General features: G+C 40.9%; 1 protein-coding gene across 1 annotated transcript in view; it reads left to right on the forward strand.

Moving 5' to 3' along the window:
* SUSD2 (sushi domain containing 2) overlaps window positions 1-27,802 on the forward strand; it is a 271,052-nt gene that overhangs the window by 235,436 nt on the left and 7,814 nt on the right. Inside the window, exon 26 of the mRNA XM_089677367.1 lies at window positions 16,191-16,287. Within this exon, the coding sequence (XP_089533493.1) occupies window positions 16,191-16,287 (97 nt within the window). The remainder of the gene's footprint in view (window positions 1-16,190; window positions 16,288-27,802) is intronic.

Consider the following 27,802-nt stretch of genomic DNA (forward strand, 5'->3'; position numbering starts at 1 on the left):
ACCACCATATGTACCTACATCTTTCCTTGTAGTAGCCTCTTTGACCTTCTGTAAACACTCAGACTTTTGATGATGTAGTAGTTTACTGTGGAAAATAGTGGAATTGTGCCCGATTGCAGAATATACTTTATTTGGAATACTTTGCATTACTGTCCACCATTCTTTGGTCCCGATTTCCATGATCCACATTTTATTGTGGTCGCCGGGGGGGTGCGGAGGGCATGCTGTGTGCCCAAGCAGGTGCACCACGGCCCCCTGTGTTAGTAAAGCCAGAGCAGCGTACCGGTACATATATGCACAGATTACTTCTCTTTCTGAAGACACTCAGTTCTTTTGGGAGAAGTGACAACTCCAATATATTATGCTTTGTAAGTAGCTAGTAGCTAGTTTAAAGTGGAACTACACTGCTCACAAAAATGAAAAGTACACTTTGAAAACACATCAGATCTCAATGGGGAAAAATATCATGTTAGATAACTAAACTGATATGGACTGGGTAATGTGTTAAGAACATAAGGATGCTCCATCGTTTGATGGAATTGAAAATTATCAACCTACAAAGGACTGAATTCAAAGACACCCTGAAAATCAAAGTGGCAGAAAGATGCAGCAGGTTAGTCCATTTTGCTGAAATTTCATTGCAGCAACTCAATATGGTAATCTGTATGGCCCTCACGTGCTTGTATGCATGCCTGACAACAGTGGGGCATGCTCTTAATGAGATGACAGATGGTGTCCTGGGCCAGGGCATCGCGGAGCTTCTGGACAGTCTGAGGTGCAACCTGGCAGAGTCGGATGGACCAACACATGCTATCCCAGAGGTGTTCTATTGGATTTAGGTCAGGCGAGCGTGGGGGCCTTTCAATGGTATCAATTCCTTCATCCTCAAGGAACTGCCTGCATACTCTCACCACATGAGGCCAGGCATTGTCCTGCACAAGGAGGAACCCAGGACCCACTGCACCAGCCCTACGCTGAACAATGGATCCAAGTGTAGCAAACGTGCACACAGAGATGGATGCGAACCTCCATTTTGGCAACTGCCTCCATCTTCTATCATTTTCTACTCCCAAATCAGCTTCCCTCTTCCCCCCTCCCTCTCTGTTGAGTGACATGTGGTCTGTTTGATGCAGAGATCAAAGGCAGCAAACTCATTGGGAGGGCGTCATGGTTATAAACCCCAATTAGCCTGGCCCCCCTATGTCTGCGAGACTCTTGCTTGTAGAAGGATCGTAAAACCATAAACCAAGTCCTTCACTGAGCTCAAAGACATTCCAGATAAGCCATAAAGCAGACATCACATTCAACTTTCACTTTCCCCTACGATTACATATCTTAGAATATGAGAGACTTACATAAAAACCAGGCATATATTCTGACTGGTCACTTTAATACAAGTCGTCTGATATATTACACCCCCTATCTGACATATACAGGAAAGCAGAAAATGATATCTCCTTAACCGTCACAACAGGTATGTCATATTTCATACCTAGACGTTCAGCAGGTGATTCTGCATATTAATCTACTAGTGGCAAGGCTGCTAACTGCACCGAGAATATGTTATGAACCATGATATCAAATGGGAGGGTCTTAGGTTCTAGCTTGGGTCTCCGCCCCAACACCCCTCCCCAAATGAGGCGATTGGTTCTCTGCTTTAAGGAGACACCCTGCTGAGTTCCTAGATAAAACTAAGCAAAGCTTAGTTGAGCTAAGTTGAAGATTCTCCCTTTTAACATCGGAAATAACTTTGGCTGATAAAGCACCCTTTTGGCTCAGGAAACTTGATCTGCTTAAACCAGGTCATTTGGCAAGTACTTCACCTCCCTAAATTTCCTTCTGTTATCTCTTTGCTGTGTTATTGCTCTCTGTATATTTATATATATATTGGATACCTCTTTTTCTGTAAATATTTTTATTGCACCCTTTTGACCTTTTAGTAATAAATCTTACTTTCTGAAAGTGTTGAACTGTTTCTAAAGCTCTTTAATGCAAACTAAGAACCCCTGCCTCTGAAGAGCGCTACTGTGTGTGTGTTTTAAACTTCAGTATATCTCTGCCTGCAGTGACAGTGGTATACCAATGCTTATGCAAACATCATAGTGTTATTGCTGATATTGCCGAGTTTCCTCTTTCTCTGTACAAAAAGGAGATGGTGGCAGTGCGAAGGGATGTCAGGCCCTCAGGCCACCCTCATGAAGTCTGTTTCTGATTGCTTGGTCAGAGACATTTACCCCAGTGACCTGCTGAAGGTCATTTTGTAGAGTTCTGGCATCCTGTTCCTCCTTGCACAAAGGAGCAGATACCAGTCCTGCTAATGGGTTAAGGACCTTCAACGGCCCTGTTCACCTCTCCTAGTGTAACTGCCTGTCTCCTGGACTCTTCTCCATTATCTTGCGACTGTGCTGGGAGACACAGCAAACCTTCTGGCAATGGCATGTATTGATGTGCCATTCTGGAGGAGTTTGACTGCCTGTGCAACCTCTATAGGGTCCAGGTATCATCTCATGCTACCAGTAGTGACACTGACCCTAGCCAAATGCAAAGCTAGTAAAAAACAGTCAGAAAAGATGAGTAAGGAAAAAATGTCAGTGGCCTCCACCTGTAAAACCATTTCTGTTTTGGGGGTTTCTCATTGTTGCCCATCTAGTGCACCTGTTGTTAATTTCATGAACACCAAAGCAGCTGAAACTGACTAACAACCCCCTCTGCTACTTTACTGACCAGATCAATATCCCAGGAGTTTAATTGACTAGATTCTATACTCTGATTAAAAAGTGTTCCTTTTTTTTTTGAGCAGTGTATATTCATCTCCTCTCCAGTGATGTGATGTCTATGAACTCTCATGCCAGCACTGACATCTTCAACTGATCTTCTCCTAGGTCTAGGTTCTTTGGTCATATTAATTGTCTGTGACAGGATGATATGGCTAGTCCCAACTGTCCTAAATTTTTGGAGAATGTGAGAAGAGAGTAACACATGGTTTGGGCCATAGTTTTGCCATATACTGTACACTTGATTAGGGGCAGTTGCATCGCTACAGGGGGGGAAATTGCCCCTCCCAGGTTATTCTTTGCCCCATGTGTGCTCCCACACTAAATTGGGCTGCCGGGCGGTGGCGGAACTGGCAGGGTTGCAGCGAGCAGGCCCTGGTGTTCCACCACCTCTGGGGGCCCTGACAAGTGGAACGGGGCCCTGCTGATCATAAGCAGTATTGGGATCCCTTTTGCATACCCAAACACCCGTGCAACCAGTGACATCGCTATGGGGGTGCAGGAGGTGCGGACCACACCTGGGTGACACCTGCCAGAAGGGTGACACCCATGGTAATTGTTAATGTGGGGCAAAAGGGTGCATGGAGGCCCCAGCATTCAGAGGGGAAAGATGTAACTTACTCCTCCAGAGCTGCTCTGCCTCTAGTGCTGTACTTCCTGGCTTTGGGTTTTCTGCTGACAATGGAACAGGCCAGGAGTCTGAAGGGACCTGCTGTCTGGAGCAGGACACTGCTGCTGAGCTGACTGGCTTGAAGTCTGAGGGGGCCAACAGAGGGTGCAGTGCTCTAGGGTTTTGTAAAGTGATCATCAGCAGATCTTAGAATAGTTGCATTTCAGTGTTTGTAATTTGATTGTTGTAATTTGCAGTTAAAGTCTCTTCCTTCAGAGCGATGTAACCAGTCACATCCCTTGGTAGGTCATCTGTGGAGCTCCTTCAGCATAGGACTCGGTGTAACCTGTCAAAATCTATTGGTGACTCTGGCAGGTATTCCAGGAAGTTCTGTAATCCAATATGGTAGGCCTCTAATTCTGATATTGTGCCTCCTACCTCTGTTGTTGAGATCTTTAATGTATCCATAGAAACAAATCAGATGTGTGTTGTGTGAATCTCTGTTGTAGGGAATTAATGCCTTTATCCCTTTTTCTGCTTTCATGGGCTATTTTCTTGACTCTGGCAGACATGACATATCCAGGTCATGTCAGACAGGGAAGGCAGCTGATGGACATCAGGCGGAGTTGATTGTCTTTCATTGTGTGCCATTTGTGGAGGGCCTAGGTGGGTTGTTCACCATCCCTTCACCCTGGTTCTCTGACTTCAGAATTCTAGCTGCCTGAGATTACAGAGATATCAGACTAAGGTAACTGTGAACTGCAGCTATCTAACTTCTAAATTTGCTGACTGTTATTTCAGTTTGTTATTAAAGCGGAGCTCCACTCACACTGTGAAAAAATAAAAGTCAGCAGCTACAAAAACTGTAGCTGCTGACTTTTAAAAAACAGCCACTCACCTGTCCCACGATCCTGCGGTGTGTGAGTGTGTGTCCCCCCACCCCACGCAGCCAGTTTCACCAACCATCTAGTGTTCCAGGCGCCGGCTTCTTCAGTCTGGGCACCCAGCTGTGACAGCTTGCGGCCTCACAGTCGGGCTCCCACTGCGCTTTCCGAATGGCCCTGTAGTCTTCTGGGACCTGTCACGTGTCCCAGAAGACTACGGGGAGGGAGGGTAGGAGGACAACTTCCACTTCCGATCGCCTAGGTGATTGCAGCAGACGTGGAAGCGGGTACCTGTCAATTTTGGGTCCCCCCCCCGCTCTCCCAAGGTGCCCATCCTTAATGGGGAGCAGGGGACCAGTCTTTAAAATGGAACTTCCCCATTTGGGTGGAGATCCGCTTTAAGGTAATCATATTATTTTTGTCATAATATGAATGGCTTTATCTATTAAGGTTTGTGACAGGTTCACTTTAACCTCTTGCCGTCCGCCTGCTGTTTATAAACGGCAGGGCGGTGGCAGTCCAAGGTCGGGTTGCCGTTCCTAAACGGCACCCGCCTTTTCTAGCTGTGCGCGCTCCCTAGGAGCGCGCACCACCGCGATCCGGTGTCCGCTGTGTCCTCCGGACACAGTGAAACACCGATCGTCGGACGAGACCTCTGTACGAGGTCCCGGTCATGTGATCACTGATTGGCGAATCAGTGATCACATGCAAAGTAGTAAGCAAGATGTCACTTGTGACATCATTGCTTACTACGTGTGAAATCTGTGAATGATCACAGAGGTCACATGGTACAAGGCTATTCACAACAGCCTTGTACCATGTGACAAGCTGTGACCAATCACAGCTCACTCAGTATTTCTCAATGACTGCAAGAATGCAGACAGAGAGAAAGAGAAATGATTGCTTTTACATCCTATATGGGTGTAAAAGCAATCAGTGTAAAAAAAAAAAAAAAAATCTTCATCACCCCCCACAAGTAGTACAGTGTCACCATGGTGACACTGTACTGCTAGGGTGACAGTATGTAAAAATAAAAAATAAAAATAAAAAATAATATTAAAAAAAAAAATAAAAATGTAAAAAAAAATGTTTAAAAATTATAATGTTTGGTTATAAACTAATTTGGATTTTTTTTTACTAAAAAAATAACGGAATAAATTTTGGCCAATATTTAGGATGAAATATTATTTATTTGCAAAATTTTATTAAAAAAAACACTTTTTTTCAAAATTTTTGGACTTTTTCATTTACATAGTAAAAAAAATAAAAATCCCAGCGGTGAATAAATACCACCAAAATAAAGCTTTATCTGTCTCAAAAAAATGGTAAAAAATTCATATGGGTACAGTATTGCATGACCGCGCAATTGTCATTCAAAGTGTGATAGCGCTGAAAACTGAAAATTGCCCTGGACAGGAAGGGGGTAAAAGTGTCCGGACAGGAAGTGGTTAATAAGTTGTAAACACTAAAAATTTGATATTTCATTACGAAGCCATTAGATCAACATCATAGTGGTTAACACTTGGCTGGCTGTTGGCAATTGCCCTATATTTGAGTATTGGTACAAAGGTATGGGTACTTTTGTGCCTGACAGTATTCATGCCTCTTTTAGACACTGTCTTTGTTCAAATACTTTCTAAAGCAGATTTCTATATCAGCAATAAATGCTGCTGTTATTGCATTAATTTTACTCAAGTACTTTAATTCTCAGCCCAGACTATTCAAATTATTTCTGCGCAGCTGTTTAGCAATGCAAATCTAAGCAGTGAGCAAGGACCATCAACAAGTTGCTGTGCACAGCATGAACTTCCAGTGTAATTTAGTGTAAGCACCATAAGAAATGATTGAATGATTTTACCATGTCAAGAAAAAAAGGCAAAATTGCTTCTTCAACATTCACATTTTCCTCTCATCTTTCTTTCCATTTAAAAATGCAAAATCACAAAATGCTGGGAGGCTTAATCTGTACTCCTTTTCAGTGTTTGATTTAATGAAAGTTTCCTTGGAGTCATTCTGTTAATGATTACTGTTAATATGCTTGTAATTATAACACCACTAGTTTGGTGGGTCTGGTGAAGTGGTGCACTTGCCTCTCACTGAACCAAGCATGGAGTAGTTTATATTTCACAAAGCATATACCTTTAAGGGAAAGCACTTATAAATACATGCGTTTCTATTGCCTCCAGAACTACATAATATCAATATATTCTACTAACATTGCAAATAGATTGTTGACGCGCTGCAAATAAATTGCTTGACAATTTTTAGCCTAGGTTCACAATGTAGTGGGTCGGGGATTGCGTAAAAAAAATTGCTTGCATTCCCCAATCTGCAGGAAAAATGCACTGCACTTTTGCAGACATGTGGGCGTAACATTAATTCTCAATGGTACCCCCATGCATCAGAAAATGTGGCACATTTTCAGGTTCGTGGAACCTCATGATGCCATGGCCATATGGAACAAACCCACATTGCACAGTGTCCATTTTCAGATGCGTGAGATGGCATCATGCAGTTTCACACACCCAGAAATGCACAACATGCGGTTCCATGTGGGCACGTTTCATTTTAAAAAGAATCTGAGATTTTTCCCTGCGTTTCCTGCAGGTATAGAAGCTCATTTAAATGACTTGGCTGCTGTGCCCATGCAAATGGCATACAGGACTCATTACAGTGTTAACTTTAGACTGCATTTTATGTCTTTTAGAAAAATGTGCAGCCTAATACTTGTCTTACATCTTGTATACTTTTTATTTACATAGATAACATCATTTGCATTTTCACTTATGTTCTTTTGTCATAATAAAAACTACTACAGCATGCTGCAGTTTTGATTCTGTTTTCATTTCTGTTGAAAGGTAGCTAACTCAATTTTTATTTTGTTTCTGTTTTTAAATTCATAAAGGGGCCAGGGTAACCGGTATCTAGACAAAAAAAGGGAAATGAAAATGAAAACAAAAAGCAAAATTTAGAAAATGGAAATAAAACACATTACTTGAATATCACCAATGAATTAGCATTTTTATCCATCTGGAACTCACATAAGCAGCTACCATGAGAGCCTACATTCTAAAGCCTCAACAATGAGCATTGTATTTGTTAAATATACAGTAGATGAATTTTGGAATGTACATCTTTAAAGAGGAGCTCCAGACTCCCCACAAAAAATTACAAGTCAGCAGCAACAAATACTGTAGCTGCTGACTTTTAATATAAGGACACTCACATGTCCAGGAATCCAGAGATGTCCTCTATTCTTCAATCAGCTTTGTGTGCATGCGCTGGGATCTTAAGTAAGGGAAATCAGCAGAGAAGCCTTGCTGCTTCACAACCGGGTTGCTACTTGGCATGCACTTTCGAATGGGCTGCAGTCTTCTGGGACCTGTGAAGTGTCCCAGAAGGCTGTGAGGGTTAGGAGAGGGGGCCAAACTTCCAGCTCATATCACCACGGTGCATCTGATGGGAAGTGGGAGCAGGTACCTGTCAAAACCAGGTACCCACTCCCCCCAGAAAGTGCAGAATGTGGCAGTGGAGGGGAGGAAGAGGCAGACAAGCAGAATCTCCCCTGTTGGGTGTAGTTACACTTTAAGTGTAATATACTATAAAGCAGTAAATCTGACATTCAGAAAATGGTGAAAATCTTCCTCTTCTTGGGTCCCCCACTGACACTCCTGTCTCTTGCCCCACTGAGTGGCCACCATAGCAAGCCACTTGATACAGGGGACACTCCTGCGGGCTCTGCTCCATGAGACACATAGAGCATGGCTCGGCCCCATCCTTGCCCCCCACTTCATTCTCACTGGCAGTGATTGACAGCAGCTAATGGCTCCCGCTGCTGTGTCTGTCCCAATGAAGAGTGAGAGAGCCATCGCTGGATCGTGATTGAGCTCAGGTAAGTATAAGGGGGGCTGAGGGGGGAGCTACATACTGACGTTTTTTTTACCTTCATGCATAGAATACATGAAGGTAAAAAGGCTTCAGCCTTCAGAACCAGTTTAAGTGGGCTATAATGTCAGGAGGTAGAGCTGCTTCCTGATCATGTGACCACTGTGATTGGCTCTCATAGCAGCCAAAAGATCTGGAGCCTGTCCCGCTGGCTCCTCATCAAAAGCTCTGACTGAGAGCTTTTAGAGGCAGCTTAGTCAGTGTGTGCTGGGAGTGTACGGAGAACATGCTCCCAGCACACAACTTCAGACCGCAATGGACACATATGTGTAGCGGCTGGGCTTTAAAGCCTACTTTTCCTGTTGCAGCATATCTATGCGTTATGTGATCTGGAAGAGGGTAAGCATGAAATTCAATAATTTTATAAAAATCTATATAATTTTACTGGAAGAAAAGTGCCAAGGAAGCACAAATGATTTGTTTTGTTAATATATGCTAGTTAAAATTCCCAATGTTTTACTTTTTGTAGATAAATTGACATTTCCTATAGATTGTGCTAAACTGCTGGAAAACTACCCGAGACTTCACACAGAGAGAAAACCAAGCTGATTTTATTTAATGATCTAATGTCCTTAGTTTTGTTTTTATTATTATTAACTGCACTTGAGTTTTCTTCATACTCCCTTACCTACTGCCTCAAGAGTATTAGCTGTAAAATGTGGGATGCAAAATCTCCTTACTGCAATATTCTAATCACCATTTGTCTTGAAAATTAAATACAATCATTATACTATGCATGTTATGTTACGTTCAGCTATTCATGGTTTAAAACTGAATTATGATAATAGTAGAAATGCTTTTAATGCAATTTATAAACATCATTTGAATACCATATTTTACTATACTGTTTTACTGATTTGTATGTATTAGCTTGATACAACTTAAAGTTTGGCAAATTGTCATTTTTTTTTATTTTTAAGTCACTGGTCCCCACATGTCCCACTCAGTGGGTGCGTGGGTGGGTGGTTTCCGATCACTCCTTTTACTTTTTATGAACTTATCAATTAATTCTTTGTAAGCCACTGCCTCATCCTTGCTCAATGCTCATGAAGGAGTAGAACATTCTGTTCATGTCTCCACCCTGGAAAACACAGAGTATTAAAGATAAAGCTGATTAGTAAAGAGGCACAAATAAAAGATGAGCCAGTATCTTGACTGAATAACCGCTGATTGTGCTTTCTTATATGTCAGTGGTGCATAACCAGAATGAGAAAAGTCTGAATAAATCTTGTCCGGTACTGTATGCTTAAACTCTGCCAAACTAGTCTAGCCTAAGGCCCTTTTTGTGACTGCCCACACAAATTAGATTACTGCATTGAAACAGCACACTGAACATAACAATGCATGTCCAAGTGAAAGTCTTCCAACTTGGCCAGACAGGGACTAACAATTAACCCTGACATTTAAACAGCATAAGCCAACGTTTGTGACTACCCTCATCTCAGATTTATTGGTACAGTTTAAGTATTTACTATTTATTAATTGTCACAAAGAACAAAGGAGGAGCTTCACGTAAGCATTGACTAAAGGGCTGATGTAGATGGTGAATCATTGAAGGCCCAAAGCACCCCACACATGGCCCACAAGTATGGTACTATGCCTGTGTGTCTCAGGTGTATTTACTTACTAACTTATAGTTTTTAAGTTGGTGTATCTAGCCAAAACTTCACTTTTTAATTTTGGATAGAGTGGAAAAGTGTTAGACCCTCAGGAAAGTTTTTATTGCTATTTGTGGAAGATTCACCCTCTTGATATGTTCAGGTGGTCATTGTCAACAGTATTGAAAGTGAGGAAATATCCAAAAATTTGAGTTGTCACTATGAGGAGGCGAGCTCTTGCAAGGAAACAACTGTCTAAGAGTGGATTTCCCTAATTTTGTAGAGATTTCCACTGACTTGATTTTGTGTCTATGAGACCAAAACAATGATTTTCCCCCACAGGGATACAGAAGGTAAAAGGAAAAAATGTCAGGCTTTGAATGCTTCTCTACTCTTCCAAAAAATGGTTTTAGATAAAATTTAAAACCCGTCTCTAGGCAAATCTTTCATTTTTCATTTTAAACAGAGTGATGGAGGGTTAGAATTGGTGCTAGTCTCCCTTTTGGAAGACTTCTTATTTCTTTGCTCTTGAAAGGGGGTCAGGACCTGATGTCAGCATAAATCCCCTCCACAGTCAACAACAGGTTTTTATTGATGTATACCAACTGGGGATTTTTCCTCACTTCCTGTACAGGTAACAACTGTCCAGAACAGAAAATGACAGAAAATGACAGAAAAACTCCTCAAAGGGAATACAAACATAATTTAAGACCTAGCAATTATAATAAATGTAGGCATTCACCAACCCATAGGATTGATGCACCACATCCCAGAATTAAACATACATGACCAAAAATGCTATTTTTATGGACTTCCAGGTGCTACATTCATAAACCATATATGTATGCAAATAAAAAAAACATTTTTATATAAACACTTAAAAACACCACATTTCTAAAAATGGTACCCATTAAAGTCTCAGGGCATTAATTAATGAAAAATTTTAAACAGTATATTTAATCATTACAGTATTTATAATTGTTTCTATCACACATGATACCCTCAAACAACCACACTGATTGCTTGCGAATATCTTTTACCAATAGATAGCTACATAAATCTCCTATTATTTTGAAAACAATGGCGGGGAGAGAGTAGCTTGATGCTATCTCTGGGAATCAGATGAGGCTCTTGCTCATATTTCTAGTGCTGTGCCTTTGGTGGAAATGGGCAGAGTCGATAAGGCACCTGAATGGCAACTTATGGAAGTTCTTCTTCAGTGGCTTGGACAGACCCACTTGTAATGGCCCATTCCTCTGCAGTCAAAAAAGATGACAGAACCTGGAAACCTCTTGGTTGGGATGACCTGGAAAGTCCTCCCAGGCAGAGCGGTGCTTCTAGTTGCTAAATAGGGTCACCATTTTCATCATCTGTGACACCTACATCTTCAGTGCTACTATCTCTGCAAGGACATGTATTTGTCAGTCCAACTCCAGCAGACAGTGCCTTATCTGCACATCTATAGTGGTGGTAACTGGATCCATCTTGGAGGCTTGACTGACTTGGCTCATTGACATGATTGATACTCGGCAAGATGGGCCAGAAATAATCCTGGATAACTCCCACTTGTAGTGAACACTGGTCAGGTAACAAATAATTAGAATCCTGACGGTATTGGGCCTTACGGTGGAGCATTATTTTGAATAAAACAAAATGGTGGCCTCTCACCACTTTGTTCCCTCGTGGCTAGTGAAGGGATCCTCTCTCTTGAGCCAGCTGCTTGCAGCTGTAACAAGTAGCCCTATCTCCTCTGTCTCCTGAATACCTGCAATACCAATACAACTGGACAGCAGGATGGATGGAACACTGAAAATGGCAAGATGTTATAAGGATTGAGTCATTGTCTGCCAAACCACTGAGACTGTAAGTTAAATTTTCTCACCACAACTGGATCAGTTATAGAGATCACACTTTCTGTGCTTGGATAGTGTAAGGAGAACACCCAGAACTGATTGGTTGCCACATTGTACTCCCAGGGAGAGATTACAACTACCATCAACAGGGGTTACCTGTGTGTACATCTACTGTTTTTTACTGTTTGAGTCAGCATCGGAGCAGTGTACTTCAAATGTGGGTGTTTTGGGCAATAACTCCTGGTACTGTGCCATTGCTGGAGACAAAGACTGAGCATTTCCTGAGCCCAGAGAGGAATACAGAGGTTGTGGGTGTTCCACCCAATATAAAAATCCAAAGATCAATTTATAATGTTAGGAAAACACACCCAAGTGTTTAGGAGTGGTGACCAAGTAGACAGTATCAGGACTATCAGGACTGGAGTATAGGTCAGAGACTAAGGCAAAGACTGTCCAAAACTATTCATTTGTGTGCTAATCCTCTTTACTCAGTATCACATCTTTCTAGGGCTGAGGTTTATCTAATTACTGTACCAACCTTAACCCCGTTTGCTATCATTTGTGATTAGCTATGTTATTGTTTTGCATCACCTGCCAGGCTGTGTAGCCCATTAAATGTGGAAACAAGCCCAAGGTGCATTGGTGTGTCTAGCAACTAAAATGTGTTGCTCTCTAGAGGACAGAAGAACCTTGTATAACCAGTGGCTCCTCAGGAGGAAGTGCTACACATGTTTATAATTTGTTGCAGGAGGGTATACATATAAGCATATATAAAGTGGAAATTGTAATAAATGGGACCTTTGGTGCAAATACATCAATACAACGAGGGACATAATTAAAATGACTGTCAGCATAGGGTCATTTGTATGCAAAAGCAGGCCTGCTAACATACTTTACTCATCTTTCCAAAGGTCCATGTTTACGAACACTGCTTCTTCACTGATCCCATATCTCATACTTCCGCTGCTCCCCTGCTGCATATTGTTGTGTCCAGGGACGGACTGATAACTCATGGGGCCCCGGGCAAAAGGGGATCATGGGGCCCCTGTGTCCTTGTCCAAACTCAAAAAAGCCTATGAAAAAGGTACCAGGGGCATCTCATGGGGCCCCCTACTGACCCTAGGCCCTCGGGCAGTGCCCGAGTTTCCAAATGGTCAGTCCGCCCCTGGTTGTGTCTCCCACTGGCTTATACATCACTACAGCAGTGGAAGGGGCCAATCATGCTATGAGGGAAACAGTTATTCTAACCACTTTAAGGGTGAAATAAATATATATAAATCTAATAATAATCTTAATAATAATGATGATGATGATAACAAAAGTCAGTTTCTAACATTTAAAAATACAAGGTGGCACACTATTGCCAATGTAGCACTACTCCCTTAGGAGTTGCTGAAGTTTGGGTCCCCCTATAGCAGGGGTCCTCAAACTTTTTAAACAGGGGACCAGTTCACTGTCCCTCAGACCGTTGGAGGGCCAGACTATAGTTTAAAAACTATGAACAAATGCGGACACAGTACAGGAGATGACCAGAGACTGCGGACATAGTACAGGAGATGACCAGAGACTGCGGACATAGTACATGAGATGACCAGACTCTGTGGACATACAACAGCGGTGGGAATACTGGGCCGGCCGCTCCATAAGATGCACAGACATTTCCCCCCATGTGTGTCTTATGGAGCGAAATATACAGTAAATGCAGGACACCTTGTTGGGTCAGATCTGTGTACAATGTAAAGAGAGAGAGAGGGGGGAGATAAGGAGGAGAGAGAGAGAGAGGGGGGGAGGGGGGAGAGGAGGGGGAGGGAGAGAGAGAGAGGGGGGGTAGGGGGAGAGAGGGAGAGGGGGGGTAGGGGGAGAGAGAAAGAGGGGGAGGGGGAGAAAGAAAGAGGGGGGGAGAGGAGGGGGGAGATAGAGAGGAGGGGGGGAGAGAGAGGAGGGGGGAGAGAGGAGGGGGGAGAGAGAGAGGAGGGGGGAGAGAGGAGGGGGGAGAGAGGAGGGGGGAGAGAGAGAGGAGGGGGGGTGAGAGAGAGGAGGGGGGAGAGAGAGGAGGGGGGAGAGAGAGAGGAGGGGAGAGAGGAGGGGGGGTGAGAGAGAGGAGGGGGAGAAAGAGAGGGGGAGAGAGGAAGGGGGGGAGAGGAGGGGGGAGAGAGAGAGGAAGGGGGGAGAGAGAGGAGGGGGGAGGGAGAGAGGAGAGAGGGGGAAAGATCGATCATCTATTGCACTTATCTAGGGTCTGTGGCCGTGATACCCGACATGCAGCGATGGAGTCTCCTCTCTTGCTCCCCCTCTTCATGGTCAGCTCTAGGCTCCGCCCTCCGGCCGTGACGGTTCCATGCACTGATCAGAATAGATGGCCGGCTGGCTGCAGAGAGGCCAGGTGAGTGGTACGGGTTCATAAGCCGAGTCCACCTTCTCCTGTTCTAGAATTGCTGATCCCACCCTCCTGCCTCCTGTCTGAGCCCTGCCGAGCTCTCCCGACCTGCCAAACCCTAGTCCCTTGCCTCGCAGCAGATACGCCCCTGCCCGGTGGGCCGGATAAATGTCCTCGGCGGGCCGCATGTGGCCCGCAGGCCGTAGTTTGAGGACCCCTGCCCTATAGTCTTGTACAGCCAGGCTTGTTTTTTTGTGATTTTATTAGGGGAATTGAACTTGGATGGAGTAAGGGGTGTATGGGATGCCCAAGGGTAATGGCAATCTTCCTGAGCTATGTACAAGTTTCTTTAACAGCAAAAGAGCAGATTGTTCTTCTTGGAGAACTAGCCAACATCTCCTGTTTTACCACCCTAGACCCTCGATACTCCTTATCCAGCTGTTCTGGAAAAATGACTCAATCCCCTTGAGAAGGGGATCCAGTGCCTGTCACTTTAAAAGAAGACAGACAGGTAGTAGCTAATCCAGTTTCCCACCAGAGTGCTCCTTCCCCTTACTGGCCCAAGGGTTGCAGGTCTACTCACTCAGTCCTTCTACTATGAGCGGATGAGTCGGTGACTGCTCTCAGGCCTTCTGCGTAGCCCCTTCTTCCCTGCTGTATAGGTGATCCTCGCTTTGGGGGCCTGTGAAGTCCTTAGCTTTTCTCCTTCCAAGCTTCCCTGCCTCTAGGTGAGCCCCTTCTCATCTGGGCTCCCTCTCAGGCTCTTGCTCTCCAGCCGCACTCCTCCATCTTCCACCTGAACTCCCCCCCTGCTGAGCAGGCTCAAACACTCTTAAGGGCTGTCCTGGCCCCATGCCAAGCCTTCTGTTGGGGATTGGTCCGGATCCTTTGAGAGTGCAGACCAGCCACTCCTCAGTCCCTCCCACTGCTTCTAGAATTTTCTCCAATAGAGCAAGGGGAAGTCTCAAACAGCTGGCCTGCAGAGCCTCTCAGGCCCTGACTGAAATTTGACCTCACTCTGACTGCTACACCTGGGCTGCTACTCAGCCCCTATCTACAAATTAGAATCTAGCTCCCCCTAGCTGCCTAGGAGAGTGCTACACCAATGTAGCTGTATACTACACACGATGGCTCTGTAAAGTTTTATTCTACTGTAATTTATGGGACATACATAGCAATGCACAGTATATGTTCAGTGCAAGTTGACCCAGAGGTTATCAAAAGCAATCTTTTCCCTATGCAACAACATATACTGCATATTGTGGCTACTGAAAAGGCATATGTGTATGCTTCTCTTCAGCCAGATGACAGTTTTAAAGTAATGTCAGTTCATATATATTTAATGAAATATCACAAAGTTCAGTTATTGTGTGAAAAGTACAGTCACCCAAAACAATAAGTCAGAATGTCTGTCTTGCCAGTCTGACTTTACTAAGCTAAAATCGAATAAGTTGTTTTAGCTGTAGGTTGCAGCAGCTATGATAATAATATTTATTTTTTAACATCTGTCTATAATGTCTGTCTCTCTATATTGAACTTTTTAATAATAGTCAGATAGTCTTAAAGTGTTTGTAAAGGCTGGAGGTGTTTTACCTTCTATTCATGAAAGTAAAAAGCCTTCTGTGTGCAGCAGTGCCCCCAGCCCATACTTACCTGAGCTCCATCGAGATCCAGCGATGTGCACAACAGCCTCGGCTGTCCCGGGTCTCTTCCTTCTCATTGGCTGAGACAACATGCTGGAGCTATTGGCTTCTGCTTCTGTCAATCACAGCCAGCCAATGAGGAGAGAGGGGGCGAGACCAGGCCTCAGCTCCGTGTGTAAATGGCCACACAGAGCAGTGGGTGCCCCCCATAGCAAGCTGCTGGCTGTGGGTGCACCCGACAGGATGGAGGGACCAGGAGAGCCTGCAGGGGACCCGAGAAGAGGAGGATCTAGGCTTCTCTGTGCAAAACCACTGCACAAAGCAGGTAAGTATAGACATGTTTGTTATTTAAAGAAAAAAATAAATAAACAATTAGTATCGCTATAACAACATCATTATATTATGGTCATGTAACTATTTATTTCATTCTTTATTTGTTAAATGATATTGCTGCTTAAATAGTATATGTATGATACTTTCTAAATCTGAACTTATCTTCCTTTCAGACAATACCCTGGGAATAGTCCTAGGATGTGTGTTTGGATTCCTTACTCTCCTAGTCCTCCTAATAATGATTGCCCTACATGAAAAGAAGCACAGTAGGTAAGTAATATTTCTTACTCCTAAACCAAAGATGTCCCTATCTAAAAGTGAAAGTATGTATAAACATTCCAACAGTTAAGTTCAATAAGTCAGTGTTCCTATGCAGTATAAAGAAGTCTCTTGACCGTAAACCAATTTTTCTCTTCTTACTGCTGTCTATACTATCCTCCTCAACAGGCCACATGGAAAAGTCTGCTCAATTTTTTTTTTTTAGTCGCTAGCCTTTGGATGACTTAAAATGTCTACTTGTGCTACTTGCCCAGAATACAAAATACTACTTCATATTGGCTAACAATCACAACATTGAATTTGACATAACACAGACTGCAAATTGGGTTGCATACGGAAGCCAACCACAATCTCCTCAACTAACATACACCAATTCTATCCAACTTTATGGAGGAGGAACCGATGTTACTGTGTTGTCAGCCAGAAACACACCTCACATAATTAGTTCTCACTGAGACTTTCCATATGAACACAGCAACAAATCCTACACTTTTACTGATTTCTTTATTTGCAACCCTTGATATCCTGTATTGATGGCTATGTTTGGCCATGTAGCATGAGTTTAGGATTTTTACTCCTCCCCTCCTGTCTTTATCTTTACACTTTGCTTTCTTGCTTACTGTTTTGAATTAAACCTGCTGTTTGACTTGTGAATGCACCCCTTCCTCTCTAATTTGTGACTGTGACTCTAGAAACTCAAGGCTACTTTCCCCCTTTGGACTTTAGCTCTTTTGTGAATGGGGAAAATCTGAGGTCATATTTTAGTCACTGGCGCACCCTTACCAGTAGCGCATTTTGTAAACATTCCCAGAAATAGCTTCATGGTTCTGTGAGTTACTGACTCTGTAAATGACTTTCTTGTGCGTGCATGTTCCAGACTGCATCTCCATACATCGATGTCTTCAACAGCAGCATATAGACTGCATACAGTATATACGTCATTAGGATGATGCATCTTCATTACTCTACATTTTTATTATACTTCTGCCTGATTAGAGACACATACAGTTTTCTGTGTCTCTATTCATAATTGCCCATAATTATGCTGAGTGTGTGTGTTTAATAAAGACATGGCATGTATTGCAGCATGACTCCAGCCAAAATTTTCTTTTAGTTTAGGATAGAGGCTGGCAGGGATAAAACTTCTGTCTGCTTCCGTTGGCGTATGGCACCCTACTGAGATTCCAATCAGGTCCTGTCAAACAGAAAGTTTCATAGTAACAGGAAGGACAGACAGTAAAATCTGGTAGAGGTTTTCTTTGTTCCCCATTATACTTTAAAACAAAAAATGTTTTTTCTGACTCTGTCCCAACTGTGAATATGTTTCCTCATTTTTTGGCCTACTTCCCCACACTATACAATACAACAGAAAGCATTGGCTGGAGCTTGACTTTAAACTGAACAATAGGAGTGAAATGATAGTGCCCCTGGCTTTCAGTTGTCAAATGTCAGAAACTTTAAAATGCATCAATGTTAAATGGAACCTACACTTCTTTAACTTTACATAACTCTTGCAATTGCCTCACATTTGTTACCAATTTGTGCATGTGCAAATCTCACACCAACTCCTCCATCATTATGGCTGATTCCTTTATACAAGACCGTTCCAATTGTCTTGTGTGTACTTTTGCTGTCAAGATTAACTCCACTATTCTGAACTACCCATTTTTGGAACAATTATACATTTGCTACAGATATTTAAGAATGTTGAATTTAACATGTAATAGATAAAATATAAATTGTACTTTTAAATCTTTTGCTATTAGGGCCCCTTTACAAATATAAAAATCAATGGCTTCAATTGAGAATGTACAGACTTACTATAACATTAAAAAATCAGAATAAGCAGTAACAATGATAAATATCTTTAATACACGTCCTGGGTGCTATCATTTTTTGCAGCATGCTGCGTGCATGGAGTTCTATGTAATCAAATCTAATGATTACTGCCATGCTGCATCCTGGCAAAATATGAAACCATAAATGCGCTTGTTCTAGAGTCCTGGTTGACATGGGCATCATTATATGATAATCTTACACTCATCCTATTTTCCGTGCTCTGCACTCTTGCCAAAAGCTAAACTCTTAAATATGAGGAGGCCTATCCAACATCAGGCTAAATTACATACTATTTTTAGAAATTTAAAAGGGTAGAATTACTTATTTTTGGAACAAATCCCCCCCTTCCCCCCCATAAATACATTCATTGATAAAGTGTAGTGATAAAAGTTGTGCCAGTAGATATTGCATACCTATCAACTAAAGGGAATTTACATGATGAACTCCCAGCCTGTAGGGAAGGAATGCCGAACATGTTTAAAATGACAGAGGCTTGTACACAGAGATTTAAAGAGAAGTAATTGATACGCTGTTGCTCTGTTCAACACTTGTAGTCTCAACTCCTGTGGTTTACACAATGTGACCTCCAGTTACCAAATGGAATAATTAGAAGCACTTGCAGCAGCCAATTATAGTGTGCTGCACAGCAGAGAGAATTTCAATAGAGGTAGTAAACTGCCAGGTGCAGTCTGCACCTTGTAAAGTCAAACTTCAAGAAGATTCTGTGGAAGTGATGAGGTGTTACCTGGATGTTTCACCTAGCCACAGAGAGAACCACTATATCATGGCAAACTATTCACACAATTTTCTGTTGGGAGATTGCGTAAAAAACAGAACTATGTGCAATTGGATTAATTCTCTTTAAGGACATTTTTACTTTGAAGAAGAAAATGGATAACGTCTTCATTGAGAGTCACCCATAGTTTTAGAGAAAAAGATAAACTGTAAAATAAGAATATAAAAGCAGAAACTGCCCTTGTTTTTTAAGGTTGTAGTTTTTATTATTATTATACAAAATTTATATAGGGTCAACAGTTTGCTCAGCACTTTACAAAATAAAAGGAAGGCAGTGCAATTACAAAACAATTCCATACAAGAGAATCAGCTTGTGAGCTTGCCATCTAAAAGGGAGGGCCAGGTGATGCAAAAGGTAATAACTGTGGAGGATAAGCTGATTTTGAAAGTTAAAGTATTTCATGCTGCACATCATTTCTAATACTAAGCACTGTAAATACCTCTTTTTTTCATTTGTATCTTAGCAGTCATGTGACCGTACAGCTCATGATCCTAGGTGACTGCTGCAAAAGCCAGCAGTAGTGAGGAATTCCCAGAGCAGTGACATCACCCCACCAGTGCCAAAGCTCTGGATGTCAAGGTCCCCTCCCACTAGCCTCAGCAACTGCCCAGGCTCTGGAGCTGTGTGATCATGTGATCAGTAAAAAACAGTTTTAAAAAAAAAGCTAAAAAAAAACACTGCTCTTCTTTAAGATGTACAAAGACAGATGGAATGATTAGGTTAGGAAGTTCCAGAGAAAGGGAGAGGCTCTGAAGACATCTTTGAGAAGGAATGGGAGGAGGTGACCAGGAAACTGGAGAGCATTATTTTGCAAGTGTTTCTACCAACCTGAGAAACAGTGTGTTTGTTTTGACATTTTCAGTTATGACTCCTGTGCTCTCTACACCTTGTGATAAGGTCATCAAGCGTGACCCGCCTATTACAAGGCATTTTTGTGTAACCTGTCATTTGCAACTGGAGTAGCGGTGGGTTGTCATGTTGCTGGTCAACGTCATTGGGCAGCGTGTAATTATGATTGATGCTGATCTACATCACTGGATGCCATGGCTGACACTACAAAGGCGGTCATCATTTATTTATTTTTTTAAATAAGAGACTTTTTCATTTTGTAGGTGTTACTTGTTTTGTGAATGAGTAACAAGGTGTACAATGTAACCTGTACACATTCACCTGGAAAGGGCAGATACCTGGGGGCTCCTTTATTCTAAAAAGGGCTTCAGGAGTCTAATAAATCACCCCTGCAGACCCCATCTTTCCATTTGAGGAACAGGATGCAGGGATGAGCAGGGATATTAGACAGTTGCTAAAACAAAGAGACTAGTAAAGTTCAGCAGCCTAAAGCTCCATCTACTGAAAAAAAAAGTTCCAACCATAAGCCTCTCTTCCCAGTTTAATGCCTATGCAGTGGACAAGCAGACCACATAGTTCGTTGGTGTCCACTGCCTGCTGATGGTCCCAAAGTTCACAGTAAAGCCTGATAGTTGTACAGAAAAAAAACAGGGAAAGCTAAAAAGGCGAACGTTCACCTGTTGTTTGTTAATGATGCTCCCACTCTTGCTCACTAATATATGCTGGTCCTTCTACCAACAATACTTAAGCCACCTTCCTTTGCGGTCTGTGGATACTATGCCTGCCTATGGTGTATTGAAAATCCCGTCTTTATGGATTGCTGCCTTGAAGTCAAGCTTCACATTCCAGGTGTGCTAGCTGATTAGGATCCCCCACTTAAAGTAATTGAATATATGAGCCCTCTGCCTGGAGATAATGAATGTGTGCTCCAATTTCAAAGCAGTTGAGGTTGCTTTCATACAAGTTATCCAACCACTGCAGGGGACTATCCTGCTTGCCCTGCTGTAGTTCCAGAACTTCAGAATGGTTCATGGTAATGGACTTGAGGTCTCGGTACTCACAAACACCCATGATTGAGGAAGAAAAGCAGGTTTTTTTGTCCACAGAGGTTTTTCCAGTTTTCTAGCATGTCCCAGAAGATTAATGGCACACCTGCAACATTCCAGCGTTAAAAGGATCAGACACTGAGAGACTTTTGTCCCTTTCTGTGTATTGTCTACCTTGATGACATAATTATTTTTGGCTCTACTTTGGAGAAGCATGATCAGGGTTTTAAGTGCTTGACCATTTGAGGAGAGAAAACCTTAAGCTATCCCTGGAAAATGTAAATTTGCTCATACATTGTATCTGCAAAAGGGATATGAACTGATCTTGTTAAAGTGGGGAATGTGGTGAAATGGCCTTATCGAAAAAAACTGACAAAATTGAAATCCTCTTCAATGAAAAATGGACTTCTGCTTGTCAGTGAGCTTTTCTACAGCTTTCTGTTGGCTTATAAAAAGCCATACATTCTACATGAGGAATCCTCCATCAGAAATATCCAAGAGGACTGAGGCATGTTGCTTATATCAGTCAGAGTCTTAACCACCTAAAGTGATTGTAAACCTCAGACATGAACAAAGCATATCCTTCTATATTGTGTACCAATCCGTAGGTAGGAGGATTTGTTTCATCTCTGTGTATCACCTGAGGCCAGTCACTTCACTGGGTATATGTAAGGGTTTACAACCACTTTAAGCTCTGGAAGGTTTTACCCTCTTCATGACCAGAGCATTTTTTGTTATTTAGCACTGCACTACTTTAACTGGCAATTGCTTGGTTATGCGGCACTGTACCCAAATGAAATTTTTATCATTTTTTTCACACAAATAGAGATTTCTTTTGGTGGTATTTGATCACCGCATTTTGATTAAAAAGATAGTTTCCACTTTCCATTATAAAACATATCCAATAGAAAATAAATAAAAAAATAATTTCTTTGTTAATTTAGGCCAAAGTGTATTCTGCTACATGTCTTTGGTAAAAAAAAAAAAATCCCAATAAGTGTACAGGTGAAACTTGAAAAATTAGAATATCGTGCAAAAGTTCATTTATTTCAGTAATGCAACTTAAAAGGTGAAACTAATATATGAGATAGATATAACGAGGATCCTCCTGCGCTTAAATGGAGTCCTAACCTCAAAGCTGCTGACACTAACCTTATACCCAATAAGTGAATAAACCAATAAATATCACAGTGCAGCGCTGACAACACTAAATAATAAATAAATAAGTAAATGAATGGTGATCAAAATAAACCCACTTAGTACATAATATTCAGTCCCCCTGATATCCACATCAGGGAGATCCACATATAAATAAATATAAATGTATAATGATTAATAAATAATTGTGTAATACGTGAATCCCCTCTCACTGGGAATATACAGTGCACATAGTGAAATATTAACCGTAACACAATACTGTGAAATGACACACAAATGTGCAAACCAACTGTGGACAAATGGTTAAATAGTCCCAAAAATAACAACACATATAGTGGTACTCCCACTTCACTCTCATGCAGTTGTCGTGCTGTGTGGGTGATTCACAAGTGACAATCCTCCAATAGCCAGAATGCCCCCTCACCTCCTTACTTAGACCCCAAAGGGCCAGCTCGCTTTGGGGATCAACCGATCCTACAAGGACAGACTCTTCCCAGGGTTCCCCTCAATGATGGCAAGCGTCTCCAGCCTTCAACCAACTAGCAGCCAGCTCCTCCCAGGATCATAGTAAAATACAAACAGAGACGCTCCATAGTGTAACCGGTTTATTAAGTAAATAATCCAAATAAAAATGCCCACTCACATAGCAATCTTCTTGTCTTCAGCTCATCTACCACATGCTATGGGTGTACTGCATGGGTATCTGAAAAAGGTGATCCAATATGGCCCCCACGCCAGAAATTACGTCACCACGTTCCCGGAAGGGGAGGAACTGCCGGGAACGTGGTGACGTAATTTCCGGCGTGGGGGCCATATTGGATCACCTTTTTCAGATACCCATGCAGTTTTTCTTTAGCCCAGCTAAGACACTTGTGACGTTGTTTGTTGTTCAGGAGCGGCTTGAAAAGAGGAATACGACATTTGAAGCCCATGCCCAGGATCCGTCTGTGTGTGGTGGCTCTTGATGCACTGACTCCAGCCGCAGTCCACTCCTTGTAAAAGTCCCCAACACTTTTGAAAGGCCTTTTCCTGACAATCCTCTCCTGCTGCTTGTGCACCTTTTTCTTCCACACTTTTCCCTTCCACATAACTTTCTATTAATGTGCTTTGATACAGCACTTTGCGAACACCCAACTTCTTTTGCAATTACCTTTTGAGGCTTTCCCTCCCTATGGAGGGTGTCAATGATGGTTTTCTGCACAACTGTCAGGTCAGCAGTCTTCCCCATGATTGTGATTCCTACTGAACCAGACTGAGAGACCATTTAAAGGCTCAGGAACCCTTTACAGGTGTTATGGCTTAATTAGCTGATTAGAGTGGGACACTTTGAGCCGAGAATATTGCACCTTTTCATAATATTCTCATTTTCTGAGATTGTGGATTTGGGGTTGAGCTGTAAGCCATATTCATCACAATTATGACAAATCACAGCTTGAACTATCTTGCTTTGCATGTAATGAGTCTCTCTCATATATTAGTTTCACCTTTTAAGTTGCATTACTGAAATAAATGAACTTTTGCACGATATTCTAATTTTTCGAGTTTCACCTGTGTATTATTGGTTTGTGCAAAAGTTATAGCGTCTACAAATTATGGCATTTCTACTGTAATGTACACAGCTATAATGCTACACTGGTTATGGTGGTGATCTGCAACTTATAATAGGACTGTGATAGTATAGCTGGCAATCTGGATCTAGCTGATGCAGGCTTGGAGGGACACTAACTGACTAACTGACACTGACATCAATAGTGACACTAATACAGTGATAAGTGTTAATACTGTACACTGTCACTGTGCTAATTACAGTGACTGCAAAGGGGTTAACATTAAGGGGTAATCAAGGGGTTAACATCAAGGGGTAATCAAGGGGTAATTGTGTGCCTAACAAGTGTAATGTATGTAATAATTGCTGCAGTTACTAATATATATGTGGCTGTATTTTCTCCATGCTTTGCAGGGAGAAAAAACAGCCACATCATTGCTTTGTGCACAGTTATTAGTAAACACAGGGCTCTGTGCTGTTATTTGCTAAGCCAATCAGCAGTAGACATGTGCGTTTTGTTTTGTTTCGAATTTAAATTTTTTTTCAATATACATTAGTAACAAATTTAAATTACATCAAAATAACAAAATTGAATTTCAGCTGAAATTCCAATTTGAATCAAATTTGAAAACAAAATCAAATTCAAAAACAAATTTGGAATATAAACATGTTGCTGAATATTGCTGATTTCCTTCAATGACTGTGTTAGTTAGAGCTAGAATATAGCCGTCTTCCGAAATTTGAATTTAGAAAAGAATAGAATAAAACAAAATAGAATATAATAGAATAGAAAATAAAGAAATATAATAAAATAGGAAAACAAAAATAATAGATTTGAATAGAATACCATAAAATAAAATAGAAAGAATATAGCCATCTTTCAAAATTCAAATATTGAAAAGAACAGAATAGAATAAAAAATTATAGAATAACATAGAAAAGAACAGAGTAAACAGAATAGAATGTAATAGAAAATAAAAGAACATAATAAAATAAAATAGAAAATAAAGCAATAGAATTGACTAGAATAAAAAATTAAAGAATAGAATAGAAAAGAGTAAAACAGAACATAATAGAATAGAAAATAAAAGAATACAATAAAATAGAATAGAAAATAAAGAAATAGAATAGAAAAAAAGGAACAGAATTGAAAATAAAATAAAATAATAGAATCAAAGAGAGAAAAACAGAAGACTATAACAGAATAGAAAATAAAAGAATAGAATAAAATAGAACAGACAAAAAGGAATAGAATAGAAAAACCAATAGGATGGAATAGAAAGAATATAATGGTCTTCCGAAATTTGAAATTCAAAAGCTGACTCTATACTTTTTTATTCAGTCAAATTAAAAAACGAATAAATGAACCGAAACTAAACGAATTCTGAAAATGAATTAAACTAATTTAACTGAACAAAATTATTTGAGTGATGGATTGAAACAAAACAATTTTTTTCATCCTGCACATGAAAAAACCTCACAGTCGCTGTGTCCTCTTGCATCTTGTGATGAAGTCATCAAGTGCTACTTCTCATCTCAAGGCATTATTGGGTACACCCCTATGATAGCACTTGAACAGACAGCTAGAGAAAAGTGGATCACTTATCCCCAAGGCTCAGACAGAAGTATTTAATGCATGCACAGGAAAAGGACTGATGCAGTATCCCCTCACTGAGACATGCTATAAGGACTGTACAATGTAGTATTAATGTTCATTTTTGGAGAATATGTAAAGGGTTTTTTCTTTTTTTTTATACAAAATTTTACAATGCAAACAAGACATATATAAGCATATTCAATTAGAACAATAACATATGAATACATGAGTAAGAAAAAAAATACACTGTATTAACCACTTCAATACCGGGCACTTTTACCCCCTTCCTGCCAGGCCAATTTTCAGCTTTTAGCGCTGTCGCACTTTGAATGACAATTGCGCGGTCATGTAACACTGCAACAAAAAACACCTGAACCTTTTAAAAAAAAATGCACTTTTCTTTATTTCTGTTATAAAATTTTGCAAATAAATAACATTTCTTCATAAATTTAGGCCAAAATGTATTCTGCTACATTTCTTTGGTGTAAATAATAATAATAATTGCATTTATATTTTTTTTTAATGTTTCTTTTTTTTTTTCATTATTACATTTTTCTTTATTTTACTATTTTATTTTTCAGCACACTGTGACCAAAGCAATACAATGTTACCATAGTAACATTGAACTACTCTGGGCAAGTGATCAGGATTTTTTTTATTTTTAACACATTATGATTGCTAATAACAATTTATTTCATTGATATTTACAATCACTGTTACTGAATGAAACTGACTCATTCAGTCTTTTGTTGTGATTAGCTGTGATTGGGCAAAGCTGATCACATGATACAGATGGGCTGTGATTGGCCCTGTCTGTATCATGTGACTGCCTTGACCAGTCATAGCTAACAACATAATTGTATACAATGGATGGCATGACAGGAAGCCATCCATTGTATACAATTGACATGTGATCTGCTGTGATTGGTCACAGCAGTCACATGACAGTGGCAACGGGCCGATGTAGTGATATGTCATCGGCTGTGTCCCGTGGACACATCTGGTGACAGATCGCGCTGCTGCGTGGCCACGTGAGCGGCTCGTTTTGACAGGACGTCATATAACACCCAGTCACAATGGCGAGTGTCCCGCCTGGCTGTCAGTCTGCTATAGGCCGGGCAGGAAAGTGATAATAATCAAAATGAGAGTACATAGCGCTATGATAAACATAACATATCATAAGATAACACAATGAATGCTGAATTAAAACCTTATACAATTGGGGAGTACGGGGAAAAAGAAATAAAGGAAATGGGGGGGTTGGGTGAAATGGAGAAAGGAAGGGGCAGGGAAAAGGAGGAGGGGTGGGAGAGAAGTGAAAACCCCTAATCCAACCGTGGGGACATAAAGGTCAATATATATATAAGATATATGAATAAAGTTAATATTCATCAAGGGCTCCCAAAAGAGAAGGGGGAAGAATGTGTTAGGATATTATTATCATTATATGTAATATAATATGTAAATATGTAAAATTTGTTCGCTAGAGGTTACTTGTTCCTATTATCCAGTACTTGGATTTTAAAATACAATATGTTGTGGATCCATGATTGCCTTATATAAGTGTTACATTTTTTTTAATTGGGACTCCACTTGTTATCCACAAGACTTAACTCAATGGAGGCACTGTTCCTTAATAGAGATTCTGTCCTGTTCTTGATAATAGTACGCTTGCAAGTAGCCTTCAGAGGGTGTAAAACTAAGGCTACAGATTTAAAGGACATATTTGAGGAATTATATTAAGCCCCACTTCCTATACCAGTTTATGCTTGCCTCCTCTACCAACTTTACATTCCATACAGTGAATCTCCATCTATTTACTGCATGTTAGCTGTTGTTAAATTACATTTTGGAAGTTTGATGTTACTTTCAGTGATTATGTAAGTTTATCACACACCTTTTATGCTGCTTGCATTGTTATAATTACATAAAAAGAGCAAACAAGGCAGTAGACATCATTTCAGAAGACTAACAGTGTCATAATTGGCTGAGCATAATCTTCCAAAGGTGTAATCGGGGAAGGAATTCAGGAGAACTAAGCTAGACTAGCTAAGGGGTATATTAACATATTTCATTAAAAAGAATATGTCAACATGCTCATGAGGCTTTAGAATGTGTTTGACAGTTGATACAAAATCTTACATAAATATTTTATCACAAACTCAGCTGCACCAAGGAAAAATAGCTTGTAGAAGGAGCATGGTGCAATGAATATGGTTGGAAGTCTTCCAAAATCTCTAGCAGCTACATTTCCTTTCTTTGTAAAGGCTTAAAACACCTCTAAAACAACAGACTTTTATTTGACCTTGTACACAAATTTAAAACATTTGAGACTCATAATCAATCTGTTTTGGTCCACCAATGTCGTAGTTTAGCTGTAGGGCCAGAACCATGAAGTTACTCCAAATTGCTTGAGTAAGGCTCCATTCACATTGACTTAAAAAAACGCCAGTGCTCTTGGCAGAAAAAAAAATGCTAATTTTGAGTGTTTTTTTGTACTAGAATTACTGCCAGAAAAACACTCTCAAAAATGCAAAACAGAAGGGTTTTTTTGCCTCTAAATGCTGAGCTTAAAAAAGAGCCTCTAGACTACCTTATGTGCATGGACATATAGGATAACATTACTGTAGTTGCTTCTACAGGCAAAACACTAAACTTCTCTAGGAGCAGCATTT

Source organism: Staurois parvus, unplaced genomic scaffold (assembly GCF_062004578.1).
Source record: "Staurois parvus isolate SC_StPar_1 unplaced genomic scaffold, SC_StPar_1.0 ptg000014l, whole genome shotgun sequence".
Taxonomy (NCBI): Eukaryota; Metazoa; Chordata; class Amphibia; order Anura; family Ranidae; genus Staurois; species Staurois parvus.